Source organism: Macaca nemestrina, chromosome 16, assembly GCF_043159975.1.
Source record: "Macaca nemestrina isolate mMacNem1 chromosome 16, mMacNem.hap1, whole genome shotgun sequence".
Classification (NCBI taxonomy): Eukaryota; Metazoa; Chordata; class Mammalia; order Primates; family Cercopithecidae; genus Macaca; species Macaca nemestrina.
In genome coordinates, this window is record NC_092140.1 from 101,750,611 (window position 1) to 101,770,338 (window position 19,728).

General features: G+C 40.3%; 1 protein-coding gene across 2 annotated transcripts in view; it reads left to right on the forward strand.

Moving 5' to 3' along the window:
- Nucleotides 1–19,728, forward strand: part of MIPE (mitochondrial intermediate peptidase) — a 201,873-nt gene that overhangs the window by 4,701 nt on the left and 177,444 nt on the right. For both annotated transcript variants that reach the window (XM_071081548.1, XM_011755703.2), the window contains exons 3-8: nucleotides 3,126–3,214; nucleotides 5,557–5,643; nucleotides 7,788–7,851; nucleotides 12,402–12,584; nucleotides 13,149–13,305; nucleotides 18,383–18,431. In XM_071081548.1, coding sequence (XP_070937649.1) covers nucleotides 3,126–3,214; nucleotides 5,557–5,643; nucleotides 7,788–7,851; nucleotides 12,402–12,584; nucleotides 13,149–13,305; nucleotides 18,383–18,431 — 629 coding nt within the window. The remainder of the gene's footprint in view (nucleotides 1–3,125; nucleotides 3,215–5,556; nucleotides 5,644–7,787; nucleotides 7,852–12,401; nucleotides 12,585–13,148; nucleotides 13,306–18,382; nucleotides 18,432–19,728) is intronic.

Here is a 19,728-nt window from a genome sequence, read left to right on the forward strand (position 1 = left end):
AACAAACATGGAAGTGCAGATCTCTCTTCCATATACTCATTTCCAGGAAGCGGGATTTTCTGTCAGCCTGAAGGAGCCGACTCTTGGTGACTCTTGTCAAGGAAAGCAGCACACACAATTTAAATAGTGATCATTTATGATCCTGTCTACATGGTATTGAACTACATAGGTTTTTCCCTCACATTCAGTCAATGTTGAGCACCTACTGTGTGCCACACACTGTCTGGGCACGAGGTATACGTGCAGGAATGAAACAGCACAATCTCTTACTTCGTGGAGTTTATATTCTGGCATTAACTTGTTTTAGATTTAACTAGGCTGGAGGCCCTTTCTACAGCTCAGTTAGCTGAAGAAGCTTTCTCTGGATGAGCTGAAGTAACCTCAGCATAGCTCCATTTTCACAAGAGGGAAGAAAGGCATTGGGTGATGAAGGGATGTGCCTGCTGTCGCCTGGCCAGAGTGTGGTGCAGCTGGGCTGCCAGACCAGGCAGGATATCTGTCAAGCTCTTCTTCCTCCTGTTCCAACTGTTTCAGGGCTGGCTGGCTGCTCGGGTCTCATGAACCCTTACCTGGAAAGCTTGCAAAGTTTGTTATAGCCTCTCCATTTAAAAAAAAAAATGTACTTGTTTTAAAAATTATTATACAGTAAAATTGACTTCTTTAGGAGGATGGTACAATTCTGTGAATTTTAGCCTGTATAAATTTGTGCAGCCCTCACCACGATCAGGATACAAAGCTGTTCCATCAACCCCCAAAAGTCTCCCTTTATAGTCACACCCACCCCTCCCCACTAACCTCTGGCAACCACTAATCTGTTCTCTATCCCTATAGTTTGGACTTTTCTAGAATGTCACCTAAGTGGAATCCTGTATACCTTTTGACTGACTTCTTTGACTCAGCATAACTCATCCCCATCTTTATTTTTTCCTTTTTTGGAAAATTTCCTTCCACCCACACACTTGACTTGAGCATTAACACCTTTCAGATATGTTCACCACAAGCTTCCCTTTCTTAAGGAAACTGATAAAGTATATTATTGTAAAGCGTTTTTCTCTGGAGTGAAGTTGCAGGCTCTGGGTAGTTCTGTTTGTACTGGGTTTTTGTTCTGTGCCTCCAGTATGTGCATAGAAAATGTGTCTTTGAATGTTGGGGGAGCTGTGGAAACGCACTGCTCAAAAGAAGGTTTCATACCCTGTTCACCTAATTGTGTCACTGAAATCAGAAAATGAAAATCTGTGTCAGTGAATTTCACGATATAGTCAATCCTCCAGATTGGGGGATCTGTGGAGTCAACCTACCTTGGATCAAAAATATTTGGGAAAAAAAAATTTGCATTCATACTGAACATGTACAGACTTTTTTTTCTTGTCACTGTTCCATAAAACAATGCAGTGTAACAGCTATTTACATATTATTTACATTCATTAGGTATTACAAGTAATCTAGAGATGATTTGACGTATGGGATGTACTGTGTATCAGTTATATGCAAGTACTACACCACTTTATATCAGAGACTTGAGCATCTGTGGATTCGGGTATCTGTGGGAGGAGCTAACCATTGCCCAGTGATACTGAGGGGTGACCATTGGCGTGGCTGTCAGAAATCCCAGAATTCACTGTGTATTTTTTGTCTTTGTCTTCATCTTAATCAGTATTCTAGGATTTTTTTTTACATTTTCGCTTTTGGTCTTCACTAAAAGATTTTAACTTCTCTGCCCTGTATCTTATTTTCACATTTTTAATATTTATGTATAATAATATCTCATTCTGAAAACTTAAAAAAAAAAAGATGTGATTTATATATGTAATTATCTGAATTAAAAAGAACCTTTCTCTGTTTTCGATTTTTAAGATATTACCTGCCAGTAAGATTAGTACTGTTATAAGACAATCGTTTTATAAACTGTTTTTCACCAAGTAGTCATTTTATTTTGTTTTCTTTCTTTAATACAGTTTTATGTAACAGAACTGTTTTCCTCGTCACTATTACAAATCCCATTTTTAATATGTATGCTAGTGTTTTGAATTTTAATATTGATTATAAATTCACAACCTGTAGATTAGTAATTTGTAAAAAAAATGTTGTAAATTTATGTAACTCATTTTTCAGCTACTTTGGTACTAATGTTATTTTATCGTTACCAGTTGTTACAACAAATATATCAAACTATGGACTTAAATGTTTTGGCATTAAAAACTATTTGATAATGAAATTAGGAAATTTTATCTTGTGGTGATTTTATTTCATGTTATAGTCACACATTTTCTTGGCAAATGAAGAAAATATGTAGTGTTTCGTAGTTTATCTGTTTTTTGACATGAAAACGAAAATTTACATCATTTTATGTTTTTAAAAAAGAATTTTCACTCATTTTAATTTCTAATGACTTCAGTAGCAGCAGTAGTAGTTGTATACAGTATTACGTGGAAACTGTGAACTCATATTTTATTAAAAGGACTGTAAAGAGACTGCCTTTGTTTTCTGCACAAAGACTACAATGTAGTTAAATCAAAGACTAGAATGTAGTTAAGTGGGTTTGGAAACTATACTGTGTGTGTTAGTTAAAAAAAGCCTGTAAGAGTTGTTTTCTGGAGATAAGTTAACATGTGAGAACCATACTGCAAATAATTTTAGCCAGAAAGTTGTAGAATATTTGAAACCAGTGCCTGCTCTTTTGAAATAAAGAACTAGAGGGCGTGGTGGTGGGCACCTGTAGTCACAGCTACATGGGAGGCTGAGGCAGAAGAATGGCGTGAACCCGAGAGGCGGAGCTTGCAGTGAGTTGAGATTGTGCCATTGCACTCCAGCCTGGGCGACTCTGTCTCAAAAAAAAAAAAAAAGGAAGAATTTGCTTGGTGTTTATATTTGAAAGAGAAAAACTTTTCTGAAATAAAGTTAATAAAAGTTTTTTTTTTTTGAAACAAACTTGGTTTCAAGGAATAACAATTAAATGTTCTGAAAGAAGCTGCTTTGCTTTTCTCGCTTAGGAAAAAGTCAGTAATGGAAATGCATCGGCCAAGCCAATGGCACATCTTAAAACCCGGTTTTCGTTTTCACCCTCAGATCCTGGAAGAAAGCTTCTCATCAAATTCCCTTTTGGTTTTGTCTTTCCCCTTTATTAGGCTGATTTTGTGAAAATCGCTCACCCTGAGCCAGCATTCAGAGAAGCCGCGGAAGAAGCTTGTAGAAGCATTGGCACCATGGTAGAGAAGTATGTGCTGTTCTCCCGCCCCCTTCTGTGCCTCGTCCTGGGTGATCCGGTTTCATGGACTTGTGTAGTTTTGTCCAGTCCATAGTGCTTGTCCCCCGCCCAGCGGGGTGGGAGGTGTGAGTGACCGGGGTGGCCAGAGGGAGGGCTCAGGACAGGCCGTTGGCTCACCTCACAGGCGGGCACTGGGCCTCGGGGCTGGTTGTCTGTTCTTTCCGTCATTTCCTTGTCTGGAAATGGGGTGTAAAGTTAACCCTGCCTCAGGGTCCTTGTGAGGGTTAAATGAGATCAATGCAAAGGTGTCACTTGATAATCTAAGATCGTAGACACCCAGGATTCTTGTCATCACCATTATCACTTACCTTAAACAAGGGCTTTTAGTATCCTAGTGGCAAGTTGAACTTACTAGATTCTGGCTTGATTAAATTGCTGTTGCATCAGTGGCTGTGGGCCACAGGGCGAGAAGCCAAAATGCTGTATAAACAGTGTCCCTGTGGCCCCTGTCAGTTGGAATTAGGGGAGTCTAGGGAGGCCGTAAAAGTCTGCGGGAGGGCTGGCGCAGGCTCTGGCTGAGGCTGTGATGGAGTGAATTATTTTAAAGTGATTTTGAGGTAAATGTAAATGTTTTTAAGCCACTCATGAGAGCTCCATAGTGCTTGTTAAAATAACTTATTGGTGGACGGTGCTGTATTCCAGCACACTTAGCTACATGGCACCATGCCAGGCAGTGTACAGAGCTAGGGAGAGCTCTGGGCTCGCCAGCGTGGATTTACAACAGGGGAAAGGGGGTAACACGAGAAGACAATTTCATATACCAGAAGTTGTTGGAGGAGGAGAGTGATGGCTTCTCTGGTTAGACGAGGCTCCCTTGGAAGACCCAGCACTTCAGGATGTGCAGCAGCTGTTTTTCCCCAGGTCGGGCAGCATTTGTTCACTTTGGCACGATTGTGTGTGACTTTTCCCACAGCCGCTGAAAACCAGCTCGCGGAATGGGGTAGAACTGGGCCCTGCAGAGTGCAGGCGCTGGGCACGCTGACGGGGCTGAAAGCGGGGACTCCCTGGGAGAAAGCTTTGCCTCTCGGGGAAAGGCCTCTGGCAAGTCGTCAGCAGTGGGCTGCCTGCTCCAGGCACTCTGCACACTGTTTCCTGCCGAATTAGACACAGGCCGGTCTCATGGACAATCTCTCTTCATTTTGTGGGAGGACAAATACAGACAGAAGTATGGGCTTTATCTCAGGGTCTTCCAACGTAAAACATAATGGGACGATTTCCTTAAACCTCTGCAGTGGGGGCAGTGCGGGCAGCCTCTGAACTGCTGTCCCTTTGCCATGGAATGGCTCCACGGGTGAGCAGGTTAGGAGGAGGTAGGCCTTGGCACTCACTCTCTCCGTGACTTCTGGGATCCACGTGTGGGAGTCTGGCCCTTCTTGGTGAGTGTTTTTTGATGAGTAATGACTACCTCCATTTCACTGGTGTTTGGGAAGGCCCATGAGAATGGTAACAGAAACCCTTCGATTCATATAAATCTTCAGTGTGTTTTTGTGAACCAGCTGAGGAACAGGAGTATCGCTGACTCTGTGAGTAGGGACTGGTGAGTGGTTCTTACAACCTTATCCCTCCTGGAAGATCTACCCAGCAGGGTGCAGGTTGTGTCTAGACCCAGCTCACTACTCAGCTCTGAGAGGGCCATGGCATTTGCATTTAGGGAAGAGGACTGGGTTCCTGCCAGTGATACTGTGGGGTGGGTTGGAACCACTGCCCAGCCTTGGGCCCTTTGCTCTCTGAATGGCACAACTGCTCAACAGTGGCCATGGTTCATTCACACAGGAAATGTGTGCTGCATACATGATCTCATTTAATCCTCACGGCAGCCTCAGGTCTAAATAACGTGTCCAAGGTCCCAGAGCAGTTACAGGGCCAGTCTTGCATCCCAGTTGCATGGCACTGAGGCCTGTGTCCTGAGCTCTCCTTTACAGCGGTTTTAAATTTAAAAATTAGCTGGGCGTGGTGGTGTGTGCCTGTAGTCCCAACTACTTGGGAGGCTGAGGTGGAAGGATCACTTGAGCCCAGAAGATCGAGGCTGCAGTGAGCTGTGATTGTGCCACTGCACTCCAGCCTGGGTGACAGAGTGAGACCCTGTCTCCAAAATAAGGGAAAGAAAGAAAGAAGGGAAGGAGAAAAGGGAAGGAAAGTGGGAAGGAAGGATGGTTACACTGTTCCTGGTAGGTTATGCTGTTCAGCTTCTGGGCATGTGTATGGTACAATCTGACACCATTCTTTTCATGTAAAGTTAAAAATAAGGTATTCGAAAGTCAACTAATTTTTTACATTTCTAATTTTTCTAGGTTGAACACAAATGTGGATTTATATCAAAGTTTGCAAAAATTACTAGCTGATAAAAATCTTGTGGATTCCCTTGATCCAGAAACAAGGTACTCATTTCTTTGCCTTGGTTGTGACTGTGACTCTAGAGGTGAGGTTGGGAGACTCTCCCTCAGGGCCTCTGGACTTGCAGCCTCTTCTGTCTGGAATGTTCCTCCCCAGGTATCTTTATGACTCCTGCACTTTCTCTAGGACTCCACTCAAATGGTGTCTCCTCCCAAATCTTTACACAGGGTCGGACTTGGTTTTCAGGAAATGATGTTAGACCAGTGGATAACCATTTGGGGTAAAAAAAGTAGACTGATTAAAGATGTAAATATTTTTAAAAGAAATTATAAAACTAGTGGTAATCTTGGGATGTGGAAGGTCTTTCTTGGCATGATACAAACTCATCCCACAGAAAGATTCATTGATTTTTATTACATAAACATTGCAAACTTTGGTATGGCAAAACGCTTCCACATTCAAAGTCAGAACACAAGAATGTGAAAAAATGGTTCTTATATGACAAAGGGTTAATATATTAACTATGTTAAGAGAACTTTCAAATTACCTTAAAAAAAGAGGAAAGAAAACCCCCTTATAGAAAAATGGGCAAAAGATTCTCTTTGTGAAACTCTCATTTCACAAAATAAGGAATAGCGACAGATGGCCCTGAAATTGATAGCAGTGTGCCACAGGTGTAACAGTGGCAACAAGTGTGAAGTGGGTGGAAGTGCATCTCCAGAATGGAACTGCGGGGTTGGACTTTGGCTTCAGAGCTCGCTAAGCCCTAGTTTTCTCCTTTGTAAAAGGGAAGTAGAAAGTACTTCCTAAGAATCATATGAGATGTAAGGAAAATAATTTGTATAAAGTGCTTTGCTCTGTACCTGGCATGAGACCCACCACCGTTAAGTAAGTAGAATGAAGCTGCTGGCTGACAAAGTTGAAACAGAATAAGAATAGCACTTCTGGTTTGGGATGATGGGTCCTCTAGTTACGTGTAAGTTGATAAGTCTCTATGGAGGAGCATTTGGTAATATATGTCAATGTGCATACTTTTTGATTAATTTCTCGGAATTTATCCTAAGGAAACAAACAAGGATTAAAAAATGTAACAAAGATTTTTATTATATTGTGGTTCATGGGAGTGGGAAAATAAAAACATTTGCATTCTCTATGACAATACAAAACAAGCATCAAAAGCCAACTTTTTGAAGAACGTTTAAAGACATGGAGAACTGTTCAATGTTTGTGATGTAATTTTACAAGAGAAAGCAAGTATAAATGTATACAGTTGGGCCTTAATTATTCTAAATTCTAAATTATTCTAAATATTTTATATATATATAGCATTAAAACTAGATTGAAAGGAAATACAAGAATTTTAATAGTCATTATCTTTGATAGGATTAGTGATTTTAAATGTTTCATATGTTTCTGCAATACAGTTTTGTTACATAATAGACCTGTATTGTGTAATATGATAAACGTGCACTATAAATTTCCATTCAAGCTATATTTGATGTAATAATCAGGAAGGTAAATATATCTATTTTGAAAACTCAAGGAAAGCCAAAAGAGTAGATCAAATATTTGATTATTTCCATTCAATGTTGTTGGTTTTTTTTTTTTTTAAATACCGTTGACCAAAAAAAAAAAAAAAAAGGTGTTACACTTGAAATTGGTTCCAAGCACGAAGCAGGAGTAAAAAGAAAGAAAACAATTCTCATTAGCCAAGAAAGTCAGCGTCCAGCACAGCATCAAAGGATTTAATATTCTAAATAGCTGCTACTGGCTGGAAGAAAAACTGAAAATCTCATGCAGAGGGCCTTTGAAAAATTGTCCAAATATAAAACCTGTTTTATGTTTTTAATTATTAGGATTTGGATCGAGTTGAAATAAATAAGTAATTATTATGGTGGCTTTCACAGGTTTGTACTCTCTGAATAAAGGAATAAGCTCTTACATGACGAGCCAATCGTAATCGTCAGTCAGATGGATGTTTTGCCTGACTTCTGAGGATATTAAGATCCTTGTTTAAAACAAAGTGTGTGTGAGTGTGTGTGTGTGTGTGTGTGTGTGTGTGTGTGTGTTTTGAAGAAACTTTTGGCAGTGAGGCTCAAAAAGACTGATTTATTTAACAAAAAACCACAATATTTTTTGTTAGTAATTTTTATTACCTGTTATAACCTGGGGCTCATTTCATTTATAGGCGAGTGGCTGAACTGTTTCTGTTTGATTTTGAAATTAGTGGAATCCATCTAGACCAAGAAAAGGTACATCTTTTCTCTGTTTTTGTGACTCTTCCTGTTTTACTAACATTTAGCTGATATCATTATTGCTACAGTCCTTGTATATATTGCTTGAATTTGCATACTGCAAAAATGTGCAGGTCTTTTTATCTGTTATGAAATTCTTCTATAGATTGTATTTGAATGTAGCCCTCTCTCTAGAAGTTGACCTGTCACATCATGATAATTCAGAATTAAGAAAGACTTGAGCCAAGTGGAGTGTTTTAGATATCATGGAATTAGGATGAGATAGGCAATATCAGGAAAGACTGCCGAGTGAGTGGGAAAGCTGATGTCATTGAAGATGGGTAGTACAGAGAATATCATTCAGACCTTACGTAAGTGTATTGATTTATATTATATGTGTGTTTGACAGATGCAGCAGGCGTAGATTACACAGTGTTTACACTGGGATGGAGGGCCTTCCACCTAGTCCAGCCCCTTCATTTTACAGATGTGGAACCAAGACAAAGTGATTTGTTCAAGTTGCCATCCTACTCACAAATGGCCAATGTTAGTTCTTAAAATTTCTAACACTGGCCAGTGTTCTTTCTAGCGCATAACTTCCTGAGAAACCAAGTGCCTCATTTCAGTTTTAAATTCAGGGTTGGAAGAACAGGAGAGACTTGACACCATTGGAAGTTCAGCCTGCCCCCCAGTCTCCCCAACTCCCCTGCAGTCTAGACTGTTAGGACTTTTTGTTTATTTGTTTTAAACAGTAATACATTTTTCCTAGTAAATATGGTAGAATTAAACCACTTACCTATGAGGAGATTAAGTTATCAGAATATCTTGAAAGTAGAAGGTAGGGCCTTGGGAATATGTATCACATACGGTAGATGTTACCATGTTGATAGGTGCCGAGTTTGAGTAATGCTGGAACCCTCACACATCTGATGTGTCTGTGTGGTGTTAAAGGCTCAGCGTGTGATTCTGGTCTGACCCTGAGCCAGGACGTGCCTTCCCAGCGGCCCGTGAGGCTTATGGGCTCCACTGTAAACTCAAATTGCGTAAAGTGACCACATTTGCCCCCTTCCAAATCAGTTCTTCATTAAAACTTCTCTGTAAAATAAAATTTTGGAGTGAGTTGTATTCTTTTCCTTCCTAATATTCTCATATCTTCTCACCAAGTCCTTGCATTGTTCCTACGGTCCTGCATCTGTCTGCATCCTAAAAGCAAATCATAACACCTGGGCTGTTCTTAAGGCCTCTGTCTTCCTAACAGTCATTATATTTAACATCAACTGAGCACTTGCTATTTTAAATCATATGTTTCTCATCAAATCTTCACAACAACTTTGTTCTTGGTGCTACTATTACTTCTGGCTTTTTTAGATGAAGAAACCAAAGCTGTGGAGGTTGTGGGAGGTTATTTTGTAAACCAGACAGACTCCAGAGCCTGCATGGCCAGCATGTCACCATCCCGCTGGTCAGTCTTCCCTGTCTGTGAACATTGGATTAGTTTTCGTAAAGCATTGATTTGTTACTTTCCTGCGCAGAATCGTCCTGTGGACTTCCCATTGTCTAGTGAACTAGCGAAGTTAACATGTAACAGAGAGCTCACACTTGCGGCTGTGCTCCGGCTGTCAGCCCCTCATACACAGTGCCCTCCCCGGTGTGTGGTGCGCTGTCCTCCTAAGCCTGCTCACCAGGCTTCCCTGGCCGAAATCCCCATGAAGCCTTCATCCTCACGCCACATTGTCTGTGAAGCTTTTATCAGTCCCCCAGGTGGCATTTTGTGTTCATCTGAATGCACTTTACTTATTTCACTCGTGTGGCATTCTTCTTTACCTCTTGGTGATGATGCTGCTGTTATTGTTGTGTTGCTTATCTAAATTCTAGGCTTACAAAGGATCGAGAACATGGATCATGTTTTTTTAATGCATATTAGTTTTGGACTCAATAAAAGTATTGAGTGAATGTATGACAAATCATAATAATGCTAGCTGTCATCAAGTTTGATATCTTCAGAAGGAAGGTTGCGAGTAGAGAATCCAGGTGAATAGTTTTAGTTTTTATGTATCCTCATGAAGGATGCTTTTGAAACTTTGCTGACAAATAATATAGGTTCAGTTTCACCAGCATAGACATTGCCGCTTTTATCTAACATACTATCACAGTGTGGCTCCTTTTTCCCAGTGAGCAGCTCCCTGGGGAACCCATCAGTATTGAATATGCAAGTAAAGTAAACCTGCTCAGTGTTTCCCTTGTAACTTCCATGTCTGTTCTCAGAGGTGCTCCACTAGGACAGAATATAAAGTGGACATGTTCCATTTTTCAAAAGAGAGACCGTGAAATAAACCCACCAACAAAATCTATAAATCGTCAAAGCCTATATTCTCTCCAGTTGGTTTCTTATTTAATTAATTAATTAATTAATTTTTTTTTTTTGAGACAGAGTTTCACTCTTGTTGCCCAGGCTGGAATGCAACTGGGCAATCTTGGCTCACCGCAACCTCCACCTCCCGGGTTCAAGCGATTCTTCTGCCTCAGCCTCCTGAGTAGCTGGGATTACAGGCATGTGCCACCATGCCCAGCTAATTTTGTATTTTTATTAGAGACGGGGTTTCTCCATGTTGGTCAGGCTGGTCTCAAACTCCCAACCTCAGGTGATCCACCCACCTCAGCCTCCCAAAGTGCTGGGATTATAGGCGTGAGCCACCACACCCAACCCTAATTTTTAAGGTCTCATACAAATATAAGTTTAAAATTAATAGAAATGTTTATTTTTAACATTATTTAATAACACAAATTTCACAGAATTTTTGAAGAGTTCAGATTATTGTACATTTCATTGTTACCACAGAATGATGAAGTGATATGCCTGACAGCTCATTGAAGTTGGCGTGAACTCAGTTTTGATTTTTCCAGAGATTTTATCAGTTGATAAAATCTTCAAAGTAGTTAATTTTATCACTTTTTTTTTTCAAAGTAAAAGTTTTGAAGAAAATTTTGGTACTGTAATGTGATTTCAAAATCTTGTGCATCTTTTTTGTTATTCTACTTGTTACCATTAGGTGGTGATAAATGGCCATATCAGAAACAAAATGAGCAAAGAGAAATCTGGACTGTAAAGAAATGGGTCTCCGAAAACTTTTTTCCATGAAATTTGAATTTTCTATATTGAAATTCTGGGGATATTGATATACAGTCAATTTTTTCAGCGTCTTATCAAGCATACCTCTACATCATCTATGTTTATCTTTAAAGAGTATGTTAGTATTGTGGCTTAATCATTTTTTAGAACACAGAACAGTTTAGAACCTGTTAATTGCTGTCTCCCCTCCCAGAAAGATTTGTGTACACTTTCACCCAAAGCCCAACATGAGCCCAGTGCAGAGCCTGTCTAGTTTTTTAGCAACCAGTAACTGATAATTCAGCCTTTCTCCAGTCAACCCGACTATTATGTGGATTCTAGTTTATATTTCATCTTAAAGCATTTATGGCAACCCCTTTGCTAATACACGTTTTCTCAGGTGATTGTGTGTTACAAAGGTTAAAGCTAGGCGGATGTGTCGGCACCATCCACGTCCTCATCACTGACCATTTGAGGGCCTGGCAGGAATGAGGACCGTGTGCCACGTGACAGGGACACAGAGTAGAAGACAGGACGACAGGACCATGCCCTGGGGCTCCGGTCTACTTCTTAGACTTAACCGTATCATTCTGTAGCAGCTCAAGCACATGCAAAATCAGAACTTTTTTCCCTCCCGAGACAGGGTCTCACTTTGTTGCCCAGGCTGTAGTGGTGTGATCGTAGCTCACGGAAGCCTTACCTCCTGGGCTCAAGTGGTCCTGCTGCCTCAGCCCCACAAAGGGCTGGGACTGCAGGCGCGTGCTACCACCCCCGGCCAAAATCAGAACTCTTAAAATGTGCTTCCCCACTTCTGGAGGCTCACCACACTTTTGCAAAGAACTGTATTTTTTTTGAGACAGAGTCTCCCTCTGTCTCACAGGCTGGAGTACAGTGGTGCGATCTCGACTCATTGCAACCTCTGCTTCCTGGGTTCAAGCGATTCTCGTGCCTCAGTCTCCCAAGTAGCTGAGATTACAGGCACGCACCACCACGCCCAGCTAATTTTTATATTTTTAGTAGAGATGGGATTTCACTATGTTGGCCAGACTGGTCTCCAACCCCTGACCTCAAGTGATCTGCCCTCCTCGGCCTCCCAAAGTGCTGGGATTACAGGCGTGAGTCACTGCACCTGGCATGTGATTTTTAATGTTGTTAGTTTCAACAATTCGTTATGTAACCTAGACATAAAATAGAACTAGAAGTTATGTAAACCTTAAAGCATAGAAACATCAGAAAACCATAGTATGATCTTTTTGTTAGAATATTAAATATCTGTTAAAAGTAAAATTAATATATTATTTATAAAATATAGTAATATATTCATTTTACTAACATATTTAGTATTTTATTAAATGATAACAATGTATATGTTGATTTGACATCTTTATATTTTGCTTATTAAATTGTGAAATATTAATTCAAAATGCCTTGAAATAACTTTTACTCCTCCTGCATACAGCGTAAAAGAGCAGTGGACCTCAATGTTAAAATCTTGGATTTGAGTAGTACATTTCTTATGGGAACCAATTTTCCCAACAAGATTGAGAAGCATCTCTTACCAGAACACATTCGTCATAACTTTACGTCTGCTGGGGATCATATCATCATCGATGGTCTCCACGCAGAGGCCCCAGATGACTTGGTATGTATGTTTCATTCTCTTTGTTGTTTAGGTCCCATCTGTGTGTTGCTACTGTTTTAACCCAAAATTCAGTGATAATATAACAGTATCCTTAAAAACTTTTTAGCATTACTAAGCCCTAAAAATTTAACTTGTGGAATTATTAATGCCATAAACACTTAAAAGAATGAAACTGATTTAATTACTTATATTTCATACAAGACTTCTTATTTTTAAAGTATGATTAATAACAGCATTGACTGACATTCTAGACTACAGAGACTTTTAAGTTCGTGCAGTCTTACTTCTCCTGGTTAAGACGCTGTGTAGCATAGAGATCCACGCACTGGGTAGAGGTTTGTCCCGCCGTACCTCAGAACAGTGCCCTAGAGCTGCAGTCATGTATGCTGTTGCATCCCATGCTATTGTATGACTCTGGAAGCTTTATCGCCTTGTGTAGACCATTGCTTTATTTTGAAAGCAGTGATCATCTGCAGATAAAGTGGTGAGCATGAGCCTGTGTTATTGTCGCATAGGACTGTGTCATGGTATTTATAGCCTTCACCATTTACTTTTTAAATGTAGGTGCGAGAAGCTGCTTATAAAATTTTTCTCTATCCCAACACTGGTCAGTTGAAATGTTTAGAAGAATTGCTCAGCAGTCGAGACCTTCTGGCAAAGCTGGTGGGGTACTCCACGTTCTCCCACAGGGCTCTCCAAGGAACGATAGCTAAAAATCCAGGTAAGCCTGTTTATCCAACATTTCAGGGCAAAATAGGATTTTTATGAAACCGAGCTTTTGATTTTAAATAGCTGTAAATTAGTGTTCTATTTTTAATACATGCAGAGAACCATTTATAGAGATTTTCTATGTATTTTTATAGGAACCATTTTTAAATAGAGCTAATGATTTGGCATCTATTCTGTCCAGCCAAAGAACTTTATTTTATGTGAATGTTGAGAGTAAAATCATAACCTAAATTTTCATTTTGATGTTAGTCTAAATTGTTTTCATTTTAACTCAATTAGTTTCTGTGCTCCATTTGACCAGATTGGTTAGAATTAGGGTGAGAGAATGAAAGATCAGTATTTTACTGAGGTCGAGATAATTATAGGTTAGGTCATGTAAAAAACACCCAGTCAGATAGGCCTCCTTTTCAGAGGGAAGAGTCCTGCTTAGGAAGGTTTGTGCTAGGTGAGGTGTTACGGAAGTGTGTTGTTGGGTTTGTCATAAACTGCCTTGTGCTATGTTGAGTTCCTCATGATTCATAATGTCTAAGAGAAAATGTTACACAATAATAATATAAATGTACATAATACGTTTTTTCAAAAGCATTTATTAACTTACAGTTGTAATTTAGATGGTGAGTCAGGAGTAGGGTGGCCATGATGGTGGAGCTGCGTGAGACCTAAGGTCTTGGCAGTGAAGTTGCCAGACTTAGTGAGGATGAGGGGAGGAGGAGGCAGTGTGGTGGGTCCCCTGGGGTTCTAGTTGTATATCTGGTTAGACATTCCACTCACGGACAGAGGGGACACTAGGGGCAGATCACATCCTGAATCCTCGCTTATCTTTATTCCTTCTGTGCTTATCCCTTCTCACCCTAGCATGTTCTTCTCTTCTCCAGAGTTCTCTAAATGCACTCAATCTTGCTTCCTCCTCTTTCATAAACAGCTGTTTCCCTTGACTTGTCAAGGCTCTCGGTTAAGCCACAGGCGTGTGTCACTCATTGCGGCCTGGGTTCCCTTGCTCATGTCACTCTCCGACAGAGAGCAGCTTTTTTTCCTAGTCTGCCTGTTAAAATCTTACCCCGTTTTTTTAGTGCTCAGCTCAAAACTCCTCTTTCATGAAGCTTGTTAAACTTTTTCACTTTCCTTGGACTGCTTTGTCCCTAAACCCTTAAAACACTTATAGTTTGTTTCATATAATCGAAGCTCCTAAACAGATATAATATGTATGTTATATATTAAATGTGTGTTTTTAGTGTATGTTTTTTCTTTTTTTGTAAGTATCAGTTTGGTGGAAAGTATGTTTTTCTGTAGTCGCTGTTGTCAACAGTTTGCTTATAATAGTACTATATTTTTATTTTATATTTATATAAAATAATAGTATTAGAATATCATTCAGTGCCTACTCTGTTGTTATCTCATTTCCTTCCTCTGCAGCTTTGTGAAGTAGGTATTTGTGGTCATGTCACAGATAAGGAATCTAAGATTAGGTTATATTGCTAAAATGTGGCAGAACTGAAGCCTAAACACATATTCTACATTTATGGTTTTCCATAGGCTGCTTGAGACCTAATGCCCTGTGTTTTATATCCTCTACATCCCATTTGTGTTTATTAATTCAGCAGATATTTACTCATTGCCCACTATATGTCAGATACTGTTCTCGGTCATGATGTATAAAGCAGAACAAAATTCCTATCCTTATGCCGTTTACATTCTTGTGAGCAAGGGAAGACAGTTAAGAACGAAATGAGTAGATGAAGTATGTGGTGTGTTATTAGTTAATACAAGCTGTGGAGAAACGGAACAGGGAAGGGGATAAGGAATGTGGGCTTGTAGGCTGGTGCTGGAGTTTTAGAGAGTGTTGTCGGAGGGCTCACTGAGAACGTGGTGTGTGAGCACGCTCTTGACAGGCACAGGCGTGAGGCTGTGGCTCTCGAGGGCAGGAAGGTTTTGCGCAGAGTCACTGGCAAGTGCTAAGGTCTTGAGGCAGAAAAATGCCAGCCACGTTTGAGGAGGGCGGAGTGGCTGAAGCGCAGTGTGTGCAAGGAGAGGTGGCCAGAGGTGGCTGACAAGGGGCAGCATTAAGTAGAGACAACGTGAATGCAACAGGTCGCTGTGCGGGTTGGGGCAGAGGAGTGAGAGATGTGACTGCAGTGCTCATGGTGAGAGTCAGTGCTGCTGCTCCTGAGAGAAGACTGCAGCAGGGCCAGGGTGGAAGACGGCCTGTTTAGATGCTGTTTTGCAGTAACTATGATGAGAAATGTTGGCATCTTGACCACGTAGTAGCAGGGAAGGTGGTAAGATGTGATCAGATTCTGGGTACATGGTATTTGGAAGAGGGAGCCAACATTTTCGACCTAAGCAACTAGAAAGAGTGAGTTACTACTGTTAACTAAGATTAGGAGGACCGGGAACTTGGTTTGGTTCAAGTTAAGTTGGAGACACCAAATGAGGTTCACGTGGCCAAGTTAGGTAGGCAGTTAGATAGAGTGTGGAGTTTTGAGCTTCAGATGTAAGTTTGAACCTCTAAAATGAGACTCTGAGACCACTAAGAGAGTGAACTTAAAGAACAAGTCCAAGGACTGCGCTCTGGGGCCTTCAAGTTTAAGAGGCCAGGCGTGTGAGGTACTGCTAGTTAACGCTGCCAGATGTAACGGCCAGTAAGGGAGGTGGAAAGTGATCACAGCGTGTGGTCCTGGAGGCCACGCAGAAGGTTTGTCTACAGGAGAAGGGAGAGATCAGCTGACTCATGCTGTGGCCAGGTCAGATGTGAGGAGGGCTGGGCATGGCCACCGGCTCTAGCAGTGTGGAGCTCACTGGACCTGCAGCACCCAGCGCCAGATTCCGTGACTGGCAGGTCAGCCTTGTGCACTAAGTGCTTGGTGTGCTGATGTACTGGCAGGGGGCTGCTGTGCACATCATCACGTAAGATGTGCCCTGGGTCCTTGAGGATTTAAAGCTTAGTTGAGGAGCCGGATATATGCATATAAAAAGATAAATGGTAATACAGGTTGGCACGTTTTGGGTGCTGATGGAGTAGTACAGACAAAACAATGCCGTGGGATGTAAGAGCTCGGGGCGTTTGTCGGATGCATCTGTGGCTGTTGAAGGCACCCTGAGGGAAGTGAAACCGTCATGCGCAGTGTCAGAGTGAACCCTGAGCAGAGCAGAGAAAGACCGGAAAGGCTGACTGAGGCTAAGCGGGCATTCATGTGGACGGTGAATGTGGAGGTAACTGCGGTGAGGCACTTAGTGATTTTCAGGGGGTTTCAAACTCAGTCTTAATATGACAGTTCTCTAGGGACACTAATTGAGGCAAGCCAGGTGCAGTGTCTCATGCCTGTAATCTCAGCACTTTGGGAGGCCGAGGCAGGCAGATCACTTGAGGTCAGGAGTTTGAGACCAGCCTGGCCAACATGGTAAAACCCCATCTCTACTATAAATACAAAAATTAACTGGGCACGGTGGCAGGTGCCTGTAATCCCAGCTACTTAGGAGGCTGAGGCAGGAGAATCGATTGAACCCTGGGAGGTAGAGGTTGTAGTGAGCCGAGATGGCACCTCTGCACTCCAGCCTGGGCAACAGAGCAAGACTCTGTCTCAAAAAAAAGATTAGTTGAGGCAGATTCTTCACATGTAAAATGACTGGAAGAATAAGATGGATGAATGTTAAAAGAGGGTTATTAAGAGATAAAACGTGTACAAGCATACAGAAGGATTCATTTGAAAACAGTTTGGTATGGCACCTGGAATATAATCCTAAAATGAGATTTCATTGTTGAGTAAATAATGTCTTTGTTCTCCCAAAATTCCAATTGTTGTTTCATATGGCACATGAGCCAGTGTTTTCAGAATTCGTATACACAGAACTTGTTAAGTATTGACAGTGGCAAGAAACCTCATGGTTTGGGTTTAGGTTAACCACCGTTATTTATTTCCTTAGCCTTTTATTTCACACAAAAGGAGGTAACTTAAACTGAAGAGAGGGCAAGAAACTTAAAACTGTATTAAAGATTATCTGGAAAACATAAACATAGTGTTTGTAGTGAGCTAAAATACATATGAAAGCTCTGTATACATAAGTCAGTGATAAAAAGTGCTACATTAAAAAATACTCATAAAACATTTCTTCTTATGGGAAACGGTGGTAATCCTACTACACTGCCTTTATGGGTTTGTAGATTATGACAACTATAGCAGAAGTATTTTAATAAAAGTACTTTAAAAATTCTATCGGAAGTTAAAATTTATTTTTCTTATTTTGCTATTTTTTTCATATTTATCCTGAATAGATTATTCTACAGTTGTATATAAAAATAAAATTGTTATCAAGAAAAACATTGATTTTAAGAAATTCATTTCAGTGAATCATACTTCTACACTGCACCTATTTTTAATGAACAAAGCAGAGTCTAGATATCTCTTTAAAACTTTGAAAACATCAGACATGTCTAAGAATGTTTTTTCTTACACATAGGAATGGATAGAAACACTTTGAAATTTTGGACTTTTTTCTTTAGCTTCCAATTAACTTGTTTTTTTTTTGAGATGGAGTCTCACTCTCTTGCCCAGGCTGGAGTACAGTGGCACGATCTGGGCTCACTACAATCTCTACCTCCTGGGTTCAAGCTCTTCTCCTGCCTTAGCCTCCCATGTAGCTGAGACTACAGGCGTGCACCACCACGCCCGGCTCATTTTTGTATTTTTGGTAGAGACGGAGTTTTACCATGTTGGCCATGCTGGTCTTGAACTCCTGACCTCAGGTGATCCACCCCCCTCAGCCTCCCAAAGTACTGGGATTACAGGCGTGAGCCACTGCACCTGTCCCATTAACTCTTTTAATTTTGGGATATAATCTGAGGCTGTGTATTATTGGTATGCCAATTTAATTTTTTTCTGATTAAAAGATCATCATCACCTAGAAGTATTTACTATATGTTTGGTATATATTAGTAGCTCTACTTCCCTTTGAAAATCATCACTTTAAGGGAATTGTGGTATATAGATTATGATCATCATCTAATAATTTTAACAGATATGTTCATTTTATTTCACATAATTGAAGATATTTTCTTTTGGATTTCATTTTAGAGACTGTCATGCAGTTCCTTGAGAAACTATCTGACAAACTTTCTGAAAGGTTAGTTTTTATTCTACCATTTAGTTTTTTGGTTGTATGTTATTTAGTCATTTTAAAGAAGACTTGATTTATAAAAAATTAGGAAGTGGCCTAGAATATAAGTTTTGGCATATTGGACCAGACCGGTCTCACTATGAGACATAATTTGAAAGGCCATAGTTGTCTTCCTTAACGTGCCATTCTTGAAAACATAGACTGTCCCCTTTCATTAAACAATTGTTTTTAGAAATTCATCTTTCATTTGCACTTTAAAAATCTTTACCAAAATGTTTTTGAAACTATTTTAACTTGTGCCATGAGTTTTATGACACGTTCATAAAGTAGTATTTCTCTTCTTTTGGCCTAAATACAGGAGGCTTGTGGATGTGGTGTCTTTTTGATTTTCTGTAGTATTTTAAGAATGTTCTGTCTCAGCGTTTGTAATTTCAGGCTGCAGTGTTTTACTGCCTTTGGTGTGCCCGTTTGTTATATACAAGTTGAGTGTCCCTTATCTGAAATGCTTGGGACCACACATGTTTTGGATTTCATTTTGGGGGGAAAATTTGGAATATTTGCATATATGTAATGAAATACCTTGGGGATGGGACCCAAGTCTAAACACGAAATTCATTTATGTCTCATATACACCTTATACACATAGCCTGAAGATAATTTTATACAGTGTTTTTAATAATTTTGTGCCTGAAACAAAGTTCTGGCTGCAACTCATCACGCGACATCACATATGGAATTTTCCACTTGTCCCATCATGTCAGTGCTGAGAGCGTTTCAGATTTTCAGATTAGGGAGGCTCAACCTGTATTCCCGCCTCCCCTGCCCCTCCCCTGCTCAGTGCCTTCAGTCATGCACTTGCCCTTCACTGGCCCTCTTCCAGGACTTAGTTGAGAGGCAGCACACCTTTAGGTACTAAGGATTCTAGGAAGAAGCAGTCATGGTTTGTAAAAAAGGATGATGTTTCCTCTTGCTCTCTTGTGATGCTGTCTAAAATTTTGTTTGCCTTTTTTGGCTACACCAACACATTGGATCTTGGCTCACATTTCTGTTTTGGACTATAAACTCATGCCTTAGAACTCATTCCTCTCTAGTTTGGATTATGTTTATAAATTCTAAAATTTTCTTTTAATAATCCTGGTGAACCACTGTGTCTTTGATACAGTAAAGAGGGTTAATTATGCACTTATTGAGGATTTATCCTGCTTTACTCAGTTAAGTGTTAGTAGTCTTTCTCTACATAGCTGTAGATTTTTTTGAGCAAGCATAGCTTCATAATTTTACAGGTATGTATAGGAGTTAGGAG